This window comes from Leopardus geoffroyi, chromosome B4 (assembly GCF_018350155.1).
Source record: "Leopardus geoffroyi isolate Oge1 chromosome B4, O.geoffroyi_Oge1_pat1.0, whole genome shotgun sequence".
Taxonomy (NCBI): Eukaryota; Metazoa; Chordata; class Mammalia; order Carnivora; family Felidae; genus Leopardus; species Leopardus geoffroyi.
Window position 1 is genome coordinate 296639 of NC_059341.1, and position 21508 is coordinate 318146.

The 21508-nt window shown below is 45.2% G+C and overlaps 1 protein-coding gene across 10 annotated transcripts in view; it reads right to left on the bottom strand.

Annotated features, from left to right (window-relative positions):
• DIP2C (disco interacting protein 2 homolog C) overlaps nucleotides 1-21508 on the bottom strand; it is a 410897-nt gene that overhangs the window by 30493 nt on the left and 358896 nt on the right. For 9 of the 10 annotated variants that reach the window (XM_045462611.1, XM_045462610.1, XM_045462607.1 and 6 more), the window contains one exon: nucleotides 20735-20905. In XM_045462611.1, coding sequence (XP_045318567.1) covers nucleotides 20735-20905 — 171 coding nt within the window. Of the gene's footprint in view, nucleotides 1-7557; nucleotides 8895-20734; nucleotides 20906-21508 lie in introns of those variants that run through there. The other variant, XM_045462616.1, reaches the window with a different exon arrangement.

Here is a 21508-nt window from a genome sequence, read left to right on the forward strand (position 1 = left end):
CGCCTCTACCCCTTTTAAATGACCTACACTGGCATGACAGAAACACTCCAGAAAGCGCCTGGAGTCAGCTCCCGTAGTGCCACGTGTTCCCCCAGGTGACCGAGGGGTCTGATCCGACGTGCCCAGAAGCACAGAGTGGACACCATCCCACGAGCACTGCGCTGACGTACGGCCACTGGCGCCAACCCCACCCCGCAACCACCACTTCTAGCCGGACTCCATGACAGCAGCAATAAAACGCAGTCATCAGCTGGGTTTCCTGGGCTGCGGGCAGTGGCACACAAAGCCAGACTGGAAAGCTATCACCGCTCAACACGGAGGCGGGGCGAGCCTATAAAAACAGCAACGGTTCCAGGTTTAAAACAAGGGCTCCCTGCTCCTGTCGCTGCCTCCCACCGGTATCTACGGCTGCTGCCTTCTTGACAGGGAGCTGATGTAGGACACGAAGAAAGAACCAGGTAAAGGCATGTGCACTTCAAAGGAACCCAGGACTTGGGATCTATTCCAGCCGAATGCAATGTTTTAAATAAATCCCTTCACGATTCCTTGAATCGCAAACATATATTTTTTATTCTCAAGTCAGCGAACATACAGTGCAGTCTTGGCTTCAGGAGGAGAACCCAGTGATTCACGTCTTACATATGACACCCAGTGCTCACCCCAGCAAGCGCCCTCCTTAATGCCCATCACCCAGTTAGCCCATCCCTCACCCCCCATCAGCCCCAAGTTTGTTCTCCGTATTTAAGAGTCTAACTGGAGCAAAATAAGCCCATATTCTCTCTAAATTATTTTAATTCACAGATTTTGTTGCGATGGCTCAAGGCGGTATTTCGGAGAACAATACGTATGACTAGGAATGAATTTTCCAACTTGTATAAGCACAGAGGGAACAACTCAGCACCAGGAGCAAAAGTGGTGCGCTACATCAACCAGGGCTACGGGGAGGAATAGGTAAAGGGTTAGTATATAGGTGTTTCCAAACTTCAAAAGCCCTAAGGTACACAAATTCGAGATTTGAAGATACGTATGAGGGACTGTACATCTAGCAAAGTTTCCTCACTGTCACAAAATTAATTTCACTTTGCCAAAGGATGCAAGCTGGAGCTTTAAGGAGATCCCAAATGGGTAAAAGTGCCCTCAAGAATTTAGAGACCATCAAGCAGAAAGCACCAGCAGGAAAGAAAATGCACCCATTCCAATCGAGCTTCTTCAGAAATGAAAACAAAGCATGTTTAAGTTTTAAGTTATATTAATCGGGAGAAAGGACTCACTCTAAGGTTCCACTGTACAACAGACATGTCACGTACAGACATATTCATACTAAAAATCATTTTTTCTAGAGGTACAGTTATCAGTCAGGCATTAAGCACTAATTGAACAAGCGAGTTATATCTCAATGTCAGCTAAAGATATACAGACTCACACCCTGAACAAAACCCCAACGAGGAACTTACTTTGAATGCTTCAGCCAGGCAGTGCTTAACTAGTAAGCAACTCACACACCACAGTTAGCACAATCTAATACTAGCACACAGCCCCTTAAAGCTGAAAGTAATAAATTCCTTAAAGCCTAAGTAATAAATTGCTCACTGGAAATGTGTGGAGCGGTCACAATTCCAAAGCACTGATGTTGGGCGTATCTACTGTGCTGCGTGTTGGAGGAAGTTTTCCATAAATGGAGGTCATGGAAGGCAGCTTCCCGGGGTGGGTTCCGGGGAACATGCAGGGGCATCTGAGCACAGCACAGGGGCTCATCACTGGCCACTCTGGCAGCTGAATTTGGAGTAGGGTTCCTGCCTGCAGGACCCCAGCCAGGATGTTTGGCCCTCCAAGCAAATCTGTGCATTAACAATGATTTCTTCAACATTTTAATTGACGTATGATTTAAAACACAGCAAAATACACAGGTTTTTCATATTTGGTTACGTGAATTCTGACAACCATATACACCCCTGTAACTACCACCCCAGGCAGCGTATACAAATTCCCTCACTCCGTACCCTAAGAGGCTGCAGCTTTGAGATTTCTAACACCAGAGACTCATCTAACCTGTCACTGGACTTCATACAAAGTAATACAGTGCGCGCTGAGTCTTGCTTCTTTCACTGAACATGAGGATTCTGGAATCCTCCATTGCGCCAGCAGCTCACTCCTCCAAGTTCTGGGGGACGTATCGTGTGAGTATGTCCTCTATCACACATTCTTGTATCCTGCTGCTGGTGAACATTCGGGTTATTTCCAGCTCCGGGCTGTCATGAAAAAGCTTGTACAAATGTATTTGTACAAATATGTTTGTAGACGTGTTTTACTATCTTTTGGGCGTGCACGGAGACATGCTGGCTCACGGGGCTGAAATGCACTTATAAAAATCGCTCGATGCGTCTCCAACCAGCAATGAATAAGGATTCTAGTTGGTTCGCAGCTTTACCAGCATTTAGTGCTGTCAGCCTTTTGGATTTTAATGATTCTAGGAGGTGAGAAATGGAATCACCAATTTTTTTTTTGGTAGTGAAAAATCACAATTTCAATTGAATACGGCATGTTGTGCTTTGACTCGTTTCCTTTTTCTTCGAGGTAGGAAGGACTTCAGGAATTACACAGAGTATGGAATGCTTCCCAGATCCACAGGTCACCCCGCAGGGGCTGTGCTCACCGGTTTGGTATTGTCCTGATTTTAGAGCATGTGCTGTCTACACAAGCACACCACGGGGTTGTAATCCGCACTTTCCTGATGACTACAGATGCTGACCATGTTCTATGCACTCATTGGTCCTTTGTACAGCTCCTGTGAAGTTCTCATTTGAGCCTTTTGCTGCTTATTTTAATAGGTTTCCTTTTTGTTGTTGTAGTTTTTAAAATATATAAACACGAGTCCTTTGTCAGATATGTTATTACAAATATGCTTTCCCAGTCTGTATTTCTTCTATTAATTTTAATATATTAAAATTAATTTTAACTTTGGTAAAGTCCAGTAAATTGTTTTCCTTTTATGCTCAGTGTTTTGTGCCCTAAGAAATCTTTCTATATCCCACATCATAGTCTTCTTGTACCTCCTCGAAGTGTTATTCTAATTTTTTAACGTTTATTCATTTTTGAGAGAGCTTGAGTGGGGGAGGGGCAGAGAGAGACAGAGAGAGACAGAATTCGGAGCAGGCTCCAGGCTCTGCACCGTCAGCACAGAGCCCAATGTGGGGCTCGAACTCACTAACTGTGACTTGACCCAAGGTCGGAGGCCTAATCAACTGAGCCACTCAGGCGCCCCTGGAAGCTGTGTTCTACAAGTTTCATTATGGACGTTCATGTCTATGATCCACCTAGAGCTGAACTTCATGTATTGTCCGAGAAAGGGATTGAGGTTACTCATACCCATATAAATCTTCAGTCGTTCCAGGGCCATTGGTCAAAAAACCTTTTCTTTCCCTATTCAATGGACTTGGTAACACGGTGGGTCTATTTCTGGATTCTTTTTTTTTTTTTTTTTTCAGGTTACTTTGTTTTTGTTGTTTTGCTTTTCCCTGCAGGTCTCCCTCGATGCCACTATCACATTGTGTCGATCACCACAGATTTAGAGCGAGTTTTGAAATCAGATAGGTAAGTCCTTCCAACACTGTTCTTTTTCAAGACTGGTTATCCTGTTTTGCAATTCTGTAACAGCTTTAGAACCATTCTGTCACTTTCTTCAGGAAAGCCTTCTTAGATTTTGATGAGACTGATCAATTTTGGGGGAAAAAAGTCATCCTAAAAATACCGAGTCTCCCACCCCATGAATATGGTGCATCCATTCATTTATTAGAATTTCATTTCTTTCAGCAATACTTTGTGATTTTAGTGTACACCTTTAAGTGTGCCTTTCATTCTTGAGTACTTGCGGTTTTGGGTATTACTATAAATGGCATTTTAAAAATTTCATTCTCTGGTTGTTCATTGCTACTCTACAGAAATACTGTATTTTTGTTGTATTTTAAATGCAGTATAGTTAACATACAGTGTTATATTAGTTTCAGGTGTACAATACAGTGATTCAACAGTTTCACACAATACCTGGTGCCCATCACAAGTGCATCCTTAATCCCCGCCACCCACCCCCACCTCCCCTCTGATAACCGTCAGACGCTCTCTATAGTTAAGAGTCAGTGTTTTGGGGGGAACCTGGGTGGCTCAGTCAGTTAAGGGTCTGACTCTTGATTTTCGCGCAGGTCGTGATCTCGGGTTGATGGGATCGAGCCCTGAGTCAGGCTCTGCACTGAGCACAGAGACTGCTTGAGATCCTCTCTCTCCCTGCTATCCCTCCCCTGCTCGCGCTCTTGCTCTCTCTCTCAAAAAAAAAAATTCTGTGTTCTGGGTTGTCTTTCCCCTCCCGCCATGTTAGTTTGCTTCTTAAATTCCACATATGGATGAAATCATATGGTATGTGTCTTTCACTGACTTATTTCAGTTAGAATACCCTCCAGGATCCATCCACGTTGCTGCAAATGTCAAGATTTCATTCCTTTTTACGGCTAGTATTCCATTGTGTGTGTGTATGTACGTATATACCACGTTATCTTCTTTATTCATCTACTAATGGACACTTGAGCTGTTCCCATATTTTGGCTACTGTAAATAACACTGCCATAAGCATCAGGATGCATAGAAATACAATTTTTTATGTCTAAACTTAAAAAGATTATTTTTTAATTTACATCCAAGTTAGTTACCGTACAGGGCAACAATGATTTCAGGAGTAGATTCCTTAATGCCCCTTACCCATTTAGCCCATCCCCCCTCCCACAACCCCTCTAGCAACTCTCTGCTTGTTCTCTGTATTTAAGAGTCTCTTGTGTTTTGTCCCCCTCCCTATTTTATATTATTTTTGCTTCCCTTCCCTTATGTTCATCTGTTTTGTAAAGTCCTTATATGAGTGAACTCATGTATCTGTCCTTCTCTAATTTCACTTAGCATAACACCTTCTAGTTCCATCCACATAGACGCAAATGGCAAGTTTCATTCTTTTTGATTGCCGAGTAGTACCCCATTGTGTGTGTGTGTGTGTGTGTACGTACATATCACATCTTCATCCGTCAATGGACATGTGGGCTCTTTCCATACTTTGGCTATTGTTGATAGTGCTGCTATAAACATGGGGGTGCACATGTCCCTTTGAAACAGCACACTGCATCCTGTGGATAAATGCCTAGTAGTGCAATTACTGGGTCATAGAGTAGTTCTATTTTTAGTTTTTCGAGGAACCTCCAGACAGTTTTCCAGAGTGGCTGCACCAGCTTGCATTCCCACCAACAATGCAAAAAAGATCCTCTTTCTCCACATCCTTGCCAACATCTGTTGTTGCCTGAGTTGTTAATGTTGCCATTCTGACAGATGTGAGGTGGTATCTCATTGTGGTTTTGATGTGTATTTCCCTGATGATGAATGATGTTCAGCATTTTTTCATGTGTCACTTGGCCACCTGGATGTCTTCTTTGGAGAAGTGTCTATTCATGTCTTTTGACTATTTCTTCACTGGATTATTTGTTTTTTGGGTGTTTGATAAGTTCTTTATAGATTTTGGCTACTAACCCTTTATCTGATATGTTGTTTTATCAGATATGTCTTCTCCCATTTCATTGGTTGCCTTTTAGTTTTGCTGGTTGTTTCCTTCGCTGTGCAGAAGCTTTTTACTTTGATGAGGTCCCAATAGTTCATTTTTACTTTGTTTTCCCTTGCCTCTGGAGATGTGTTGAATAAGAAATTGCTGTGGCCAAGGTCAAAGAGGTTTTTGCCTGCTTTCTCCTCAAGGATTTTGATGGCTTCCCATCTCACATTTAGGTCTTTCATCCATTTTGAGTTTATTTTTGTGTCTGGTGTAAGAAAGTGGTCCAGGTTCATTTTTCTGCACGTTGCTGTCCAGTTTTCCCAGCACCACTTTCTGAAGAGACTGTCTTTATTCCATTTGATATTAGGTCCTGCTTTATCAAAGATTAGTTGGTCATACATTTGTGGGTCCATTTCTGGGTTCTCTATTCTGTTCCATTGATCTGAGTGTCTGCTTTGGTGCCATGTATAAATTTTATTTTGTGTCTTTGTAACTTCACACACTAGCAATTGTAGTTTTGTAGTTCCATGGGAGTTTTTACATTCGCTATCCAGCAGTCTGAAAAAAAACAAACTTTAGCTCTCCACTTCCAGAGTTTGGGCTTTTTATGCCTTATCACATTGGCTAGGACTTCTAATACAATGCTAATGTTCCTGATTTTAGGGGAAAAGCTCTCAAAGTGGACCACTGAGTATGAGGTTCCAGCTTTTTTATGTTTTAGCTCAGATTGAATAATTTTCTCAGATTGTCTTCCTAGTTATCCCATGAATGAGCACTGAATTCTATCAAATGCATTTCCTGCATCTATGGATACATCATACTGTATTATTTTTCTCCTTCATTCTGTTAATATGAATCACACTGTTTTTAAATGATAAAGCAACTGTGTATTCCTGAGCTACAACATGTTTGGTTAGGATGCACTTTTAACTTAAAAAAAAAAAAATGCTTATTTTGAGACGGAGGGAGAGAACGAACAGGGGAAGGGGGGAGAGAGAGAATGAATATCCCAGACTCCAAACTCAGCACAGAGCCCAATGTGGGGCCCATGACCCAAGCCAAAATCAAGAGCTGGATGCTAGACTGACTGAGCAACCCAGGTACTCCTGATGCACTACTCTTTGTATATGTTGCTGCATTTAATATGCTAGTATTTTGTTGAGAATTTCTTTCATGTGGGATACTGGCCTGGATTTTACTTTCTGGGAATTTTTTTTAATGTTTGTTTATTCTTGAGAGACAAAGTGAGACAGAGCATGAGCAGGGGAGGGGCGGTGAGAGAGGGAGACACAGAATCTGAAGCAGGCTCCAGGCTCTGAGCCGTCAGCACAGAACCTGATGCAGGGGTCAAACCCATGGACTACAAGATCATGACCTGAGCTGAAGTTGGACACCTAACCAACGGAGTCACCCAGGCACCCCACTTTGAGAATTTTTGTCAGATACTGGAATTTAGGTTATGCTCCTTTCATAAAACACGTTGGACAGTGTTCCATTTTCCTCTTTTCTGAACAAGTTTTTCTAGGATTGGTATTTTTTCTGTGAAATCATCTGAGCCTAGACATTCTTTTTTTCTCTCTCTCTCCTGTGAAGGTTTTGGATTGTAGATTCACTTTCTTTCTTGTATGTACTAAATTACCTTCTTATAATTACTTTCTCCATCCCTGCAGTATTCTCTGTTTTGAAATTAATATTGCTAGATAATCATATAGCCACTTCAGCTCTCCTTTAAGGTTAGTATGGTACAACTTTTGTCCTTTTCCTTTTAATCTATTTGTGTTTAAAACGTGTTTGTCTCTCTGCCAAAAATAAATAAGCATTAAAAATTTTTTTAAAAAAAGGGAGCATCCGGGTGGCTCAGTTGGTTGAGCATCAACTTTGGCTCAGGTCATGATCTCGCAGTCTGTGATTTCGAGCCCCGCGGTGGGCTCTGTGCTGACAGCTCAGAGCCTGGAGCCTGCTTCAGATTCTGTGTCTCCCTCTCTCCCTGACCTTCCCCCACTCATGCTCTGTCTCTCTGTCAAAAATAAACATTAAAAAAAATTTAAAATGTGTTTGTTGCAGGCTACATATAGTTAGGTTTTGCTACTTTAAAAATCCAATATCATGATCTCTGCATCTTACTTGGGGTGTTTAGACCATTTATATTTATTGAATTACTAACGTGGTCAAGTTTAAATCCATCTTTTTTTATTCATTCCATCTATATTTTTGCCCTTCTTTTCAGACTTGTTTTGTATTTAGTATTGCTTTATAGGTGCATTTTATCTCCCTTGTTGGCTTATTAGTTTAATACCTGCTTAAAGAAAACAAAATTCATGGTCACTTTTGGGTTTATGGCACACACCTTTACCACAGCCTACCTTCAAGTGATATTATGCCACTTTATGTATGGTATAGAAACCCTGTGACCTTATACTTCCGTTTCTCCCTTCCCAACCTCTGGACAGTTGTCATACTGATTTTCACATATGATAAAACTCACCATATATTACCATTTCTGTATAAGCCATTGATAATCTTCTAAAGAGATTTAAGTAGTGCTAAAAGTCTTATATGTTTACCAATGCAGCTGCCATTTCCAACACTACTCATTTGTTGTACGGATCCAGATTTCAATCTGGTATCATTTCTTTTCTGAAAGGATTTTAATATGTCTTCCTGCGTGGGTATGCTGATGGTAAATCCTCAGCTTTTTTCCCTGTGGCTAAAAAAAGTAGTTAGCCTGTGTTCTTGAAAGATATACCCACTGAGTGTAAAATTCTAGGTTGATAGTACTTTTCTTTCTGTAAAGATGTCCTCTACTGTCTTTTTCACATCATTTCTGATAAGGAATATGAAATGATCCCTATCATTGTTCCTTTGTACGCAACTTGCCTTTTCCCCCCATCTGGAGGCTTTTAAGATATTCCCTGTAACACTGGTTTTGAGCAACGTAAGCAGTTTCCTTCATGTTATATTGGAGGTAGCTGAGCTTTGAGATTTGTGGGTTTATAGTTCCATCAAAATTAAAATAGTTCTTCATATATTTTTTTTCTGGGTACAGACTCCTTCTTCCTCTTTTGGGGACTCCAAGCTTCTTATATTAAGTCACCTAAAGTTACCCCCACAGTTCACTGATGTTCTTACCATTAAATTTTTTTCTATGTTTTATTTTGCAAAGTTTCCATTGCTATGTCTTCAAGTTCACCAATACTTTCTTCTGCCATCGATTCCATCATTATATTTTTCATCCCAAATATTGTAGTTTTCCTTTCTAGAAGTTCAATTGGCTTTTTCCCCCTCTTTAACATTCCATGACTCTTCTTAACTTTTTGAATATCTGGAACATAGTTAAAATAACTCTTTTAGTGTCCTTGTCTGTAAATTTAACATCTGCATCAGTTTACTTCAGTTTTGATTGACTATTCTCTCTCCTCACTGTGGTATTTACCTGTTTTGTGTAATTTTTAATAGTATATCAGACATTTATTAAATTTGACCTTACTGGGTGCTGGGTATTCTTTTAATCCCTATAAATCTTCTTGAGCTTTGTTCTAAGTCAAATTACTTGGAAAGAGCTTGATCTTCCTGGTTCTTGCTTTAAATATTTGTTAGGTGGGACCTGACCAGTGCCTCATGAATTATGAGATTCTCAGTGTAGCTGCTGGGAACAAGCAGTATTCACTACAGTCCTTTTGGCTGGTTCTTTCATGGTTTTGAGTACTTTTATAACAGGATTGATGCTGATTGGTGTTCAGAGGGATACTTGAGGATGCTCTACAAACACTCGAGGCAGGTCCTCTGTGAATCCCCAGAGCTCTCCGTGTCTCTCTCCTCTGCAGCACCCTGTCCTGTTACCTGTAGCCACCTTTGTCTCCTCAGACTCAGCTCCATCTCTCCACTCAAAGAGCTCACCAGGCTCTGTCTTCCCTCAGCCCTTGTCTATTGTGCCCTGGAAGCTGTCTCAAAGCAGTGACCTGGAGAAATCACAGGGCTAACCTTGCTTCTCTCAAGGCTTTTCCTTCTTTGTTCCCTGGTATCTAGTGTCATGCTTCGTGTATTTGACCATTCTTTGCTTGTTTCAGGAGAGAGGATAAATCTGGACCCTACTATTCCATCTTGGCCAATAGAAGAGATCCTTATCCCTATTACATGTAATTTCCCCCCTCCCTCACTCCTGATCTCTCAGATATACTTAGGTATAATCTGCATGCAATAAAACTCATCCTTAAGTTTACAGGTTGATTGAGTTTAGCCAATATATAGTCATGTAACCACCATCACAGGACACAGAAAAGTTTCATCACCCCAAAAGTCCCTCCTGCCTCTTTGCAGTCAATTCCTTCCCCTGGCCCTCAACACCTGGCAACACTGATCTGATTGTTGTGCCTACAGTTTTGCCTTATCCAGGATATCGTGTAAACAAACTCAAACTCATATAGTATGCAGACCTCTGTGTTCTGCAGAAAATTGTTCATGAGGTCCATGCTGTTCCCTGAAGGAGTCTATTCCTCCCATTCAATAATAGAACAATGACAGTGATGATGATGATGATGATGATGATGATGATATGTTGCTGCATAAACAGACTACAACCTGCCCCTTGTCCTCAGGTAATAGATATGTAGCTGTTTCCAGGTCTTGATGATTATGAACGAAGCTGCTATACACGTTGTGTGTAAGCCCTGAAGAGGATGTACACTGTCACTCCTCTTGGGTGAACACCCAGGAGAGAACTGCTGGGTCATATGGGAAGTCCATATGCAACCATACAAGAAACTTACAAACTGTTCTCCAAAGTTGCTGCACTGTCCCACACCCCAACCGTGATGCACGAAGACTTCAAAAATTGCCCCAGTCCTTGCCAGCACATGATGTTATTCTCTCTTCTCCTAGTGATCAGTATTGGTAGCAGTTTGCCAAATTTATTTTTGTAAAGAATCAATTTTTAATTGTACTGAGTTTTCCATTTGTCTGTTTTCTATTTAATTCATTTCCACATTTTTATTTTCTGTTTTCAACTTTGGGTTTTAATTTTTTTCTCTTCCCTAGAGTTTTTAAGGTAGAAGCTTAAATAGATTTTAAACTCTCCTCTTGCCTAACACAAACATTTACTGCTGAACACTTCTTTAGGTGCAACCAACAAAATTTGTATATTTTCATTAACAATCCTTTTAAAGTCTTTCCTAATTTTTCACATGACTTCTTCTCTAATTCATGGCTTATTCATAAGTGTGCTAATTTCCAAATATTTCAGGATTTTCTGGCCATCTTCCTATTATTGATTACTAGTTCAATTACATCACAGAGAATATACTCAGTGATTGCAGCTTTTAATATTCATTGAAAATTGTTCTCTAGTCTTTCTCGGAGAATTTTTCAGGTTTGAAAGAAATGTCAACTCCACAGATGCTGGTGTCTGAGTCTGCTTGGGCTGCCATAACAAAATACCACAGACTGTGTGCCGTAACAGAAACTTATTTCCTCATGGTTCTGGAAGCTACAAGTCAGAGACCAAGGAACCGGCAAGGTTGTGTTCTGGTGAGTGCGCTCTTCCAGACTTGCTGACAGCTGCCTTCTTGCTGTGTGTGTGGGAGGGTGTAAGCCCTGAGTTCCCTCCCTCTTGTAAGGACACCGACCCTATTAGATGAACTCCCCACCTCTAATGACCTCCTTCAGCCTTTATTACCTTTCTGCGGGCCCTCTGTTTAAAGTCATAACAGGGTCAAGGCTTTAGCATGTGAATTTTGTGGGGATACAATCCAGTCCGTAGAAGTTGAGTACAGTGTTCTTAAACTTCCGTTACATCAGGTTAGGCCACAGTGTTGTTGGAATCTTCTACGTGCTGATTTTTAATGGGAGAGAGATGTCGAGTCTTCAATTATGACTCTGAATTTATCTCCCTTCCCTCTGAATTCCGTCAGTTTTGTTTCACGTATTTTGAAGCTCAGTTTTTGGGTGCATATGCATTTAGGATTTTCGTTTTACTGGTAAATTGACCCTTTTAACTATCATGAAATGGACACCTGTTCACTTTTTGGTAACCTTTATGTCTAACACATTGTTTTTTGTTTTGTTTTAAATTCAAGTTAGTTAACATACAGTGTGGTATCTGGTTTCTGGAGTAGAACCCAGTGCTCATCCCAGCAAGTGCCCTTCTTAGCGCCCATCACCCATTTAGCCCATCCTTCCACCCACCTCCCCTCCAGCAACCCTGGGTTTGTTCTCTGTAGTTAAGCGTCCCTTACGGTTTGCTTCCCTCTCTGTTATTATCTTGTTTTTCCTTCCCTCCCCTTCTTCCTGCACCCCCCCCCGCCACAATGTTTGTCTGTTTTGTTTCGTCTTTTGCAGACTTTGTGTTTACTTTCAATCTGTCAATACCCTCAAAGTTAAGGTGTGCTTCTTGGAACTACATACAGCTCAATCTTTTTAGCCTGACAATCTCTGCCTTTTATTTTATTTTATTTTCAACGTTTATTTATTTTTGGGACAGAGAGAGACAGAGCATGAACGGGGGAGGGGCAGAGAGAGAGGGAGACACAGAATCGGAAACAGGCTCCAGGCTCTGAGCCATCAGCCCAGAGCCCGACGCGGGGCTCAAACTCACGGACCGCGAGATCGCGGCCTGGCTGAAGTCGGACGCTTAACCGACTGCGCCACCCAGGCGCCCCCAATCTCTGCCTTTTAACTGGCCTACTTAATTTACATTTAATGTAACTGTTGATATAACTGTTTCCTGGTCCCTTTTGTTTTTGTTCCTCCTTTCTTCCTTCCCCCCACCCCCCACCGGCACAGTCTTTTGGGTATAGCATTTTATCTGCTCTATTGACCATTTAGTTTTAGTTGTTGAGGTAGACATTAAAATTTGCATAACTTATCACAACCCACCTTCACATAAGATTGCTTTATGACAATGAACAGCAGCGTATTTCTGTCTGCCTCCCTGCCTGCCCTGAGGTTTGTTGCCCCATGTGCTGCTTCCACTCAGGCTCAGAGGCCTCAACTGTCTTTTTGTGCGTTGGGTAGTTAATAGTCTTTAAAGAAATGTAAGGTATTTACATATCTATACAGTGATAGAAAAAAGACCAAACATTTCCCTGTGTTTACCTTTCCAAGCATTCTTCCCTTCCTCCTACAGGTCTGACCTGCCTCGTGTGATTCCTCTACCTGAGCAACTCAGCCAGACTTTGCTGAGATGATGTCTCTCAGCTTTGCGCTGTCTACAGAATCTGTTTTCTTCCCAAAAGGCACTTTCACTGGATAAACGGTTTTAGCACTTTAAAGACAGCACTCCACTGGATTCTGACTTGTATTCTTTCTGTCTTTTCTTGTCCTTTATGCATTTTATAGCTGCTTTAACACCATCTCTAATGTTGGCATTTGAGGAGGATGCGACCAGGCGTGTTTTTACTTACTTGGAGCTCACTGAGATGTTGAGTCTGTAGGTTGACACCTCTCATCAGTCCTCACCATTATGTATTCAAACTGCTCTTTGTCCCATTTCCCTCCCCTGCTGGGATCAGACTACATGGAGTCAGACAACCTGAGGTCACCCCAGAGATCTCAGAGACCGGTCCATTTTGTATCTTTCCTTTTCTCCTTGTCTTTCAACTTGGGAGAGTTTCTACTGACTGGACCTGAAGTTTACTCACTGGCCCTCTCCCCTGCTGCTGGAACCATATGGAATCTTCTGTTCCTATGTCTGCAGCTTACATTTCTAGCATTTCCATTTGCTTTTTTGTAGTTTCTGCCTTTTGGCGATCTCTTCATGCCAGGTGTATACCTTTTCAATTAGATCCTTTAACATACATTTCATAGTTATTTTAGAGCTGCTGGTAATTCCAGCATGTCTGCTCTACTGACCATTTCTTCTTATGGCCACATACTAGATTTCCTTTTCTTTCTGTATGTCTTTTGGTTTTTTACTGCAAGGCAGGCATTGCATTTAAAAGACCAGTGGAGACTGAAGTAACAAACATGCTACTCCTGGAAAGGGCACACCCTTCTCTGACCTCGTCTGGGTGTTTTAGTGAGTATGCTGCAGGTGGTCTGGGCTCTGCCAACAGCTCCAGTGAGGTGCCATTCAATGCTGGCTTCATGACAGGGCAGGACCAAGAGTTGGAATCTGAGACTCTGGACACCAGCTTTTTGCCTGATGAGGTGGTTCTCCCTTCTGTCCAGCCTCTCCCCAGCTGTCTCCATTCTGCAGCCCAACATCCAGCCTTTGGAAGGCAAATGTGCCGTGTTTGGTGAAGGCCCAGGGGGCTGGGAGGCATGTGCTCCTGACACACCTCCATCTTCAGAGTACAAGAGTACTGCACCCAGCAGCGTGGGGCTGCCCAAAGGAAGGTACTCGATTCCTGCTCTCTGCTCAGCCCTCAGTCCCTCTGCTTCCCACCCACGGAAGGCCCACAGCCTCTCAGAGGAAATGGTTTCCCTTCCAGGGCCCCTCCTGAGGCTTCAGAATCCTGCTGCTTTGCTATTACTGGAGGCCTGAAGAACCTTAGATGATTCTCTCGGCTCTCCTGCCCTGCAGACCCCTCTGGACAGGGCTGGTGCAGGGATGCAGAGTGACAGAGCTGTGCTCCTTGGGATTTTCACCCTCCTCCCCACACTACATGCCGCATCAGCGCTCTGGCTGGTCTCTCTGGCGAATTCCTCCTGCTGCTCCTGTGCCAGGATGAAAACTTGGGTCTCTTCTCTCCACGGAGGACTTCGGTTCATTGACGCTTCTGGAAGCTTCAGCTCTCTGATGGATCACAAAACCTTTTAACTTGTATATGTTAACCGGATTTTTTTTAATTGTTAGGGTTGGAATGTGACTTCCACAGCCTAGTAAAAAATGGAAGCCCAGACTTCTTTTTAATAAATGTCTCTTTTACTAACATCAAGCAGAGCCGGTTTCTGTGGTTGGTATTAAGCATTTGATTGAATCAGAAATTGGTATCAGGAGTGGCCGCAGTGAGAGACTGGCAGGGAAATGAGTGGGTCTGTTAGGACCAGAGGTAGTGAAAATCCAGCTCACGTGCCAGGCCAGACTGTGGCAGTCCGTGCCGCGTACTGACTAACCAGTTAATTAGCTAACTTTCACCAAGGTCAGCAAACCCACGTGCAGAAAAGAAGCCTGCCTGCTTTTGTAGAATTTCCCAGGAACACAGCCATGACCGTTGGCTCACATGCCACCTGCTTCTGCTTGGAGCTATGCTGGCAGAGCAGGGCTGTGCAGACTGGCCATATGGGCCACAGGCCCAGGCTGCCTGCTCTCAACCCTGCAAGACAAAGTGCTATGAAGGCTTCAGGACAGACGGCTGCCAGTCCCCCCAGCGTGAAAGCATGCAGACTGGGAAGCAGGGTGGCTGTGTCTGTGAGCGCAGCTCAAGTGGAAGGACCAACGAGCTCCTAAGCCCATGTTCCTGGTTCAAGGCACAGGCTACAACCTAGAACTTCCTGTGACTGATAATGCACCAACTCGAGCCAAAGTGAACTGACAGTGAGGTGGTCACAGGTATTCGCCCGCAGGTGGACAGCCCATCAGGGTGTCTGGGACCCTACACTCTCCCTGTGGTTACCCCCAAAGCTCCAGAGTGTCCAGAGGGGAAGACACACGTGGAAAGCGGCAGGTCTGACGCCAACTGCCTGTCACCGTGGTCACTCCATGCCTAGCACACACCCAGAGCAGCCCTACAGAGGGATGCGTGAATGTGCCTCCCCTGTCCCTCCGCCCATGACCCTACAGAGCCCGTCCGTCCGTGGTGGTGGACTTTACAACCTAGTGCATGGCTTCACTATCAGCAAGGGAAGGGCTACCACCTAGAAATAGCTCAAGTGCCGACGCTTCAGCTCATTTCTTCTTTGGAAAGATGGTGGGTGTGTTACTACTGGTTCTAAAAGTGAAAGCCACGTTAGGAGAATTTTTTAGGGGGCAGGCGACATGTAAGAATGGGACAAAGAGTATGTGCTGATTTGGCCAGACAGAGGGATAGGCTGAAACAGCAATCAGTCACCCCTTTTGGTCACCAACCATCTGAACCCTTTTCCTGTATTTGGGGGACCCTCCCCCTACCTTTGGAGCTGTGAGGGATACAAGGCCCCCGTTCTGTGTAGTAACTAAGAACGGCCCACACTGTCCTCCCCACCACCCCAGAAGCCAGCATGTGACCAGGTAACCGTGTCCACTCACGGCTCCAAAGTCTGAGCTCCCTGCAGATGTGCTGGAAGCGGGGCTGGCATCTAGGACCAGCCACTCAGTGGTGCAGTTTACAACACCAGTGTCCTCCCAGGAACAGCGCTGGGGCATGAGCTATTCCTGGGTGCATGGTCCCAACCCAGGTCCTCGAGCTCCTGGGCTGCTTGTGAGCATGACCCATGGTGTCTTGGTAAACGCATTTTCATTTAAATTGCCAAAGAAGGCTCCTGCTGCGTGCAAATCAGAACACTGACTGGTGCACTGGTAACCAGTACAGGTCCATGGTCTCCAGTGTTCACCTTCATGATCCGGGACAACACAGATCAGCAGGAAAGGGTGTGTGAGTTTCCACTGAATATGACTAATTCCAGGGAGCATACAACCCCCTACGGCCCCTCGTTGATTTTTATTTTGCTCCATCTAAAAGCACTGGAGGGGGAACAATGAATGGAGAGCTCAAATTAATGAAGGTATTATAGCTATTAATTTTAGTTTGAGAATTACTTAAGATTTATATTGGCCTCTGAGCTTCCTGGTTTTTTTTTTCCTTTCCAACAATCAGTGACTTCACTTTTCATTATCACAGTGGCTGTATTTCTCCTGCATTTGTGAGTTTTAAGATTTAAGGTTGGCTATAACTGTTACTATTGATTTAGTCCCATACAGCTATTTATAATGAGTCTTCCTCCCAGAGAGTTAATTGTTATTTTTCTAAAATATGATCCAGATCAAAGTTTCTGCTTAAGGTGACTTTAAAGTCTTAGAAAAAAGATGACCTCATCTTCCCTCCCTCCTTTCTGCTGGGGAGGAGAATGCTCAGCTTTCTGTTGCAGTGAGCTAAATTTCTTACTCAAATACAACCGAAGACCTTTCAGCTTATGCTTCCGACAAGGGCAACAGTGACTGTAGGTGACGTCTTTTTCAAAAGAGGTTAACAAGCACGTGCCACTTCCTAACAGCACTGAGCGAAATTCATGTCAAACTTAATTAAACTGAGAAGTCGTAATTGGACCTCATGTCCGCTTCTGTCACAGATTTAACAAATCCAAATCGTCTTAAACCTGTTTTTATGGCTAAAGATTCTGGGAAATGTCATCTCTGAGTATAAAAAATGGCACATACTTCTGCATTTCTGTCTTGTCTACAATATACCAGTATTTCGTGTAAACTCCAAGGCAGCCACACTTAATTTTATGGGTCCATTCTGCCACCACTGAGCTAGGACGTGGAGCTCAAGGGGGTTGTGCCAAAATAATTCAAGTGGCAGGTCCTGCCTCGGAACAATAAGCGGGTAAATAAATCACTTGGCCTCTGAGACGGAAGTGCTGAGTCAACAGCATGGAAATTATACCTCAATTTTCTATTTTTATGATGGTCTCACGTCGAAATTTTTTATACTTGCCCATTTGTATATTTGACAATGATACATCTGCCAATCTTCCTGATTTTGTCTTAAATCACGCGGGGCTTCATGCAGCAGTGTAAGCAAGCGGCCAGCACTGCTCTGAGCTGCCCAGACGCCTTCCCTGTAGGCCCCCCACCCCCACAGCGACAGACTGGAACGCTTCCCTCAGCGGCCTCCTACCCACAAAAACACGGCTTTCTCAGTGCCCGATTCAGGTCGCACCAAACAGCGGGTCTGCCTTAAGACACTAGAGAGGAGGACACCATTAGAAACAACTCAGGTTCTCCTGGTGTTCACTGTCCGAGCCTGCCTGGATCATGTGGTCCGTGAGCAGTGAAGGCCCTGTCTCTACCTCCCTGCTCGGTTGACGGGGGACGTTCACTTAACTTGTCTGAGCCTCAGTCTCCTCCATCTGAACAAAACGATGAACTTACCCCCAGTGAGGTGTGGGGAGATCCAGCCAGATGCTACCCGGAACCGCAGGGCCCAATACTCTGGTCAGAGAACGCTTGTGTCCTGAGTGTGAACGTCTTCTCGCCTAAGTTGCAGGCCCGGGACCTGCGACCTGAGCTAACTACACTGAGGGACAGGGAACCCTTGATTCTCGCTGGCAAGGGAGAGCTACAGCCAGGCCATGGCTTCGATCTGGTGGACACTCACGCCATGGGCTCACTGCGGAGGGGACTCATCGTTGCCACAGAACTACTTCACACCGGAGGCTGGACTCTTAACAAAAAAACCGCGACTGGTTTCTCCAAAGTGATTGGTATCTGCAGCGAAAGGGATCGAATTCTGGTCTTTTGATAAGGTTGAGTCAGCTCTGAGCATCAGCTGTGCGACCACATGAGGTGCTGCGCTGGGCTGAGTCCCTCACTGACTGCGGGACCAGAAGCTGTTTACAAAGGGATAAGCCGTGGCAGAAAGCGTCAGGTGTGAGGGGTGAAGTGCCACGGGAGGTCAGAGCAAGGAAAATACTTCCAGCTCGAGAACTCAGAGGGCCACGGAGAGAGGTTTTTGTCACATGAGATGGCAGAAGTGCAGTTCAGGCCAAGAACAGCACGAGTCGCGGTGCCCACGAGCAAAAGCATCAGACTCTACGGTGGAGAATGGCCTTTAGTGTAAAACTGCAGAGTTGGGAGGGATGCTTGGGGCTAGATGACGAGAGTCAGCGCGCCATCCATGAAAACCATTCTGGCAAAGTAAAAACGATCCCCTACCCTGTATCTCCATGCAACGTTAAGATCCCACTTTAGTCTGCAGTCATGAAAACCTGTCCACCGTGTGACTCGGCCTTCCGCCGAAGAGCAGGGACCCCTTCTGAGAGTGGCAGGTGTCCCCACAGAACATGGCCCGTGACTGCACGGCCGAGGCCCCACCCCATCTGGCAGCGTCCCTCCCCACCCACTAGGCACCTGGCAGAGGGGAGGCTCCTCCCCGCTCCCGCCGGGGCTGGTCTAGAGGACGTCGCGCCAACTGGCAGGCCCACAGTGAGGACGGCCGTCGGTCCTCCTGAGAAGGCGTGCCAGACACCAACGCGTCAGCGGAAGACAAGCGTCCCCGCTCAGTGACTGCACGTGTGCTGCTGGTTCTGCCAGTTCTGCTCCGAGGGGAAAACTGAAACGCCCAACGCCTTTACACACTCAAGTCCGGTATTTGGAACTGAGGGAGGATTACAGCTTTTTGTGCTTTTGATAGTTTTACACCACGGCATTAATGGTATTACTTCTGGGTAAATGGAATTATGGACTTAGTCATTTATTTACCGGCTAATCTGTATTTCCTGTTTTTCTGAAATACTCCTTTATAAAGATATTCAATCCGTAAGAAATTCAGAAACGTTCAGGGTATTTCCCTTATGTGTGTAAACATTCATAAACTTCAGTGTTGTGTGTCTGACAAATCTCATCAGGCACTTGCGGGTCAAGCCCTACAGAAACGCCGTAGGAGCGGGAGCCATGGATGTCCCCTCGGACCGTGGGCTCTGCTCGCAGCCGTCCCCCACGCCTGCTGTAACTTGTGCTACGACTCATGGCAAACTAATGTTTCCAATGACTGGCCCTGCCTCAGGCTTCTGCCTCTCTGGCTTCCTGGGGCACTTTGCTGAGATACCACCTGCTGGGGGGGGCCTTCTTTGACCCCCGTGTCCAAGTCGCTTCACTCACTTACTGAAAAAGCCTCTGCATGTTCACTCTGTACCTCACTGATTATAAGGAAATGCCCAGTGAGGGTACAGTCTGAGTCAGGCGACTCAAGGCTCCTTGCCGTCTGGGGGCCCTCCCTTGAGCTGCAGGGACACTGCTGTGTGTGAAGATGGGGTGCTGCCTCCTCGAAGCCAGAAAACCCCTCCATCCTGAAGCATACCTGGCCCCACGTGTTTTGGCAAGGGACCATGAGCCTGCACTGCTTTTTAGGATACGCTTGATCTCTGCCGACTTTCGCTAACCATTCAGAAAAAGGAAAAGTGGCTGAAAATGAGTTGAGAATAAAGCAAACAAACAAGTGGAAAAAAACGTAAAATGTACGAAAATATTTCAAGATGCTGCCAAGATTCCAAACTAGCACCATGCCCACGATGGCAATGCCCCTCCAGATGTAGTAGAAAATTAGAAAAGAAAAAAAGAAAGAAAGAAAGAAAAACCCATCTGCAGCTAATGTTTCTGAAGCAATCACATCAGACCAGTCACATGGCAAGAGGCCCTCCTTGGCCAATATCCGTGGCAGAGCAGCACCCAGAGTGCCGGTGAGGACGTGGCCGCCCCGGAGCTTTCTGAGGTCACCCGTGGGGGTGACCGTGAGCAACCACCTCTGGGGTCAGAAATGCAGGACAGTGGGTGGGCAAGTCGGGAGGAGACCTGTGTCAACATGCCCCCTTCCAGCACCTGCTGTGACTGGCGTTTCTATCTCTCAATATGTTCGAGGAACAAAGTCTACAGCTGTACCCTGTGATGGAATTCCTATGTGGCTTCCCTGTCCTCGTGTTCAGGCAGCCCTGACCCGGTACAGAATCTCCACGGACGGGTGTGCCAGTGTTCAGGGTTCAAAGAAAGAAAGGAATAGTGAGGATGGTCACAGGCGGGCTTTTAGCCACAGTTGCCACAAGAGTATCTTACGAGGACGGCCTCACACCTATGCCACAGAGGTGCAGCCAATCACGACTGATCATTTCCAGACTGCCATCCCAGCAGCCAATTCCCAAGTCTGCTAAAGTACCTGGCATTCTTCCTACAGAAATTACTGCCTGTACAGGATTTCTTGCCACAATGAAACCTGTGTCTAGTATGGCATCTTCACAAAGCCTGACTTCAGGAGTCTGGGCCAACTGCTACTCACGTTAACAAAAGTTAAACTGTTTCGTACAGAATAAGTTCTACGAATGCTAGTTATGAGCCATGGCTACTGACAAACGCAGAGTGAAAAAAAAGAAAAAGAAAAAAAACCACAAACAAGTGTGTACCAATCACATGCATTTGATTAAAGCGTGTCTTGTACGCGTAGCTCAGCGTCGGCCAAGGAGACTACCCCCACTACTCTGTGTGCCTGACATTTACAAGTCACTCTGACTGGAGCACTTAGGGATCCATGAACCCACCTGCAAGCAAATGGCCAGGTTCACTCTGCAGCCGAAGGAGGTGCTCACGGCCCGCGGGTGGAGACCCAGGTCTTTAAAGAGCTTTGAGAAAGACTGGGTGAGCGCTATCCGAGGCCGCTCCTCTGCCACGACCACACAGGTCCGCACGCGGGACAAGTCCAGGCCCCGTGCCTAGAAGCAAGGACAGCGGTGAGACGTCAGCCTTTCAGGGCTCAAGGGTGTGACCTTCTCAACCAGATGGGTGGAAGTCACACACACTCCACACAGACACTCGTTCCCAGGGCCTGGTGTTCACGTTGCTAATTAAAGTGTCCTAGGACACGCGCGTGGAAAGAGAAATCATTCAGGTACCAGATTATCAAAGACGCCACTATAAACAGATCTTAAAAACCAGCAAGATGCAGCAGCAAGGAGCACGAGGAGGCCAAGCAAGGTCCTGGACAAAGTAATTAAGGGACAGGGTGTGCGGAAGCAGGGAAGCACCTGAATACGCGCCTATAAGACACGGATACACAACAGCACACGCTGCCCACGAGTGAGAAACCCTACGTTTAACGTAACAGCGGAAAAGACACATTCCTTCTGGGTCCCACGAGACTTAAAAGGTTACGCCAAACTCTCACGATTAAGAATGTCTGAGCACACCTCAGTTCTGCGCCAAATCCAGTGAACTGACGCGGAGGAGGGCCTCCCACGAGGGGAGCACGAGACTCTGTGCGGAGGGCGCTTCCCGGCTGGGCTGGGGGCTCGCGGGGTGGAAGGAGCCGCGTTTAT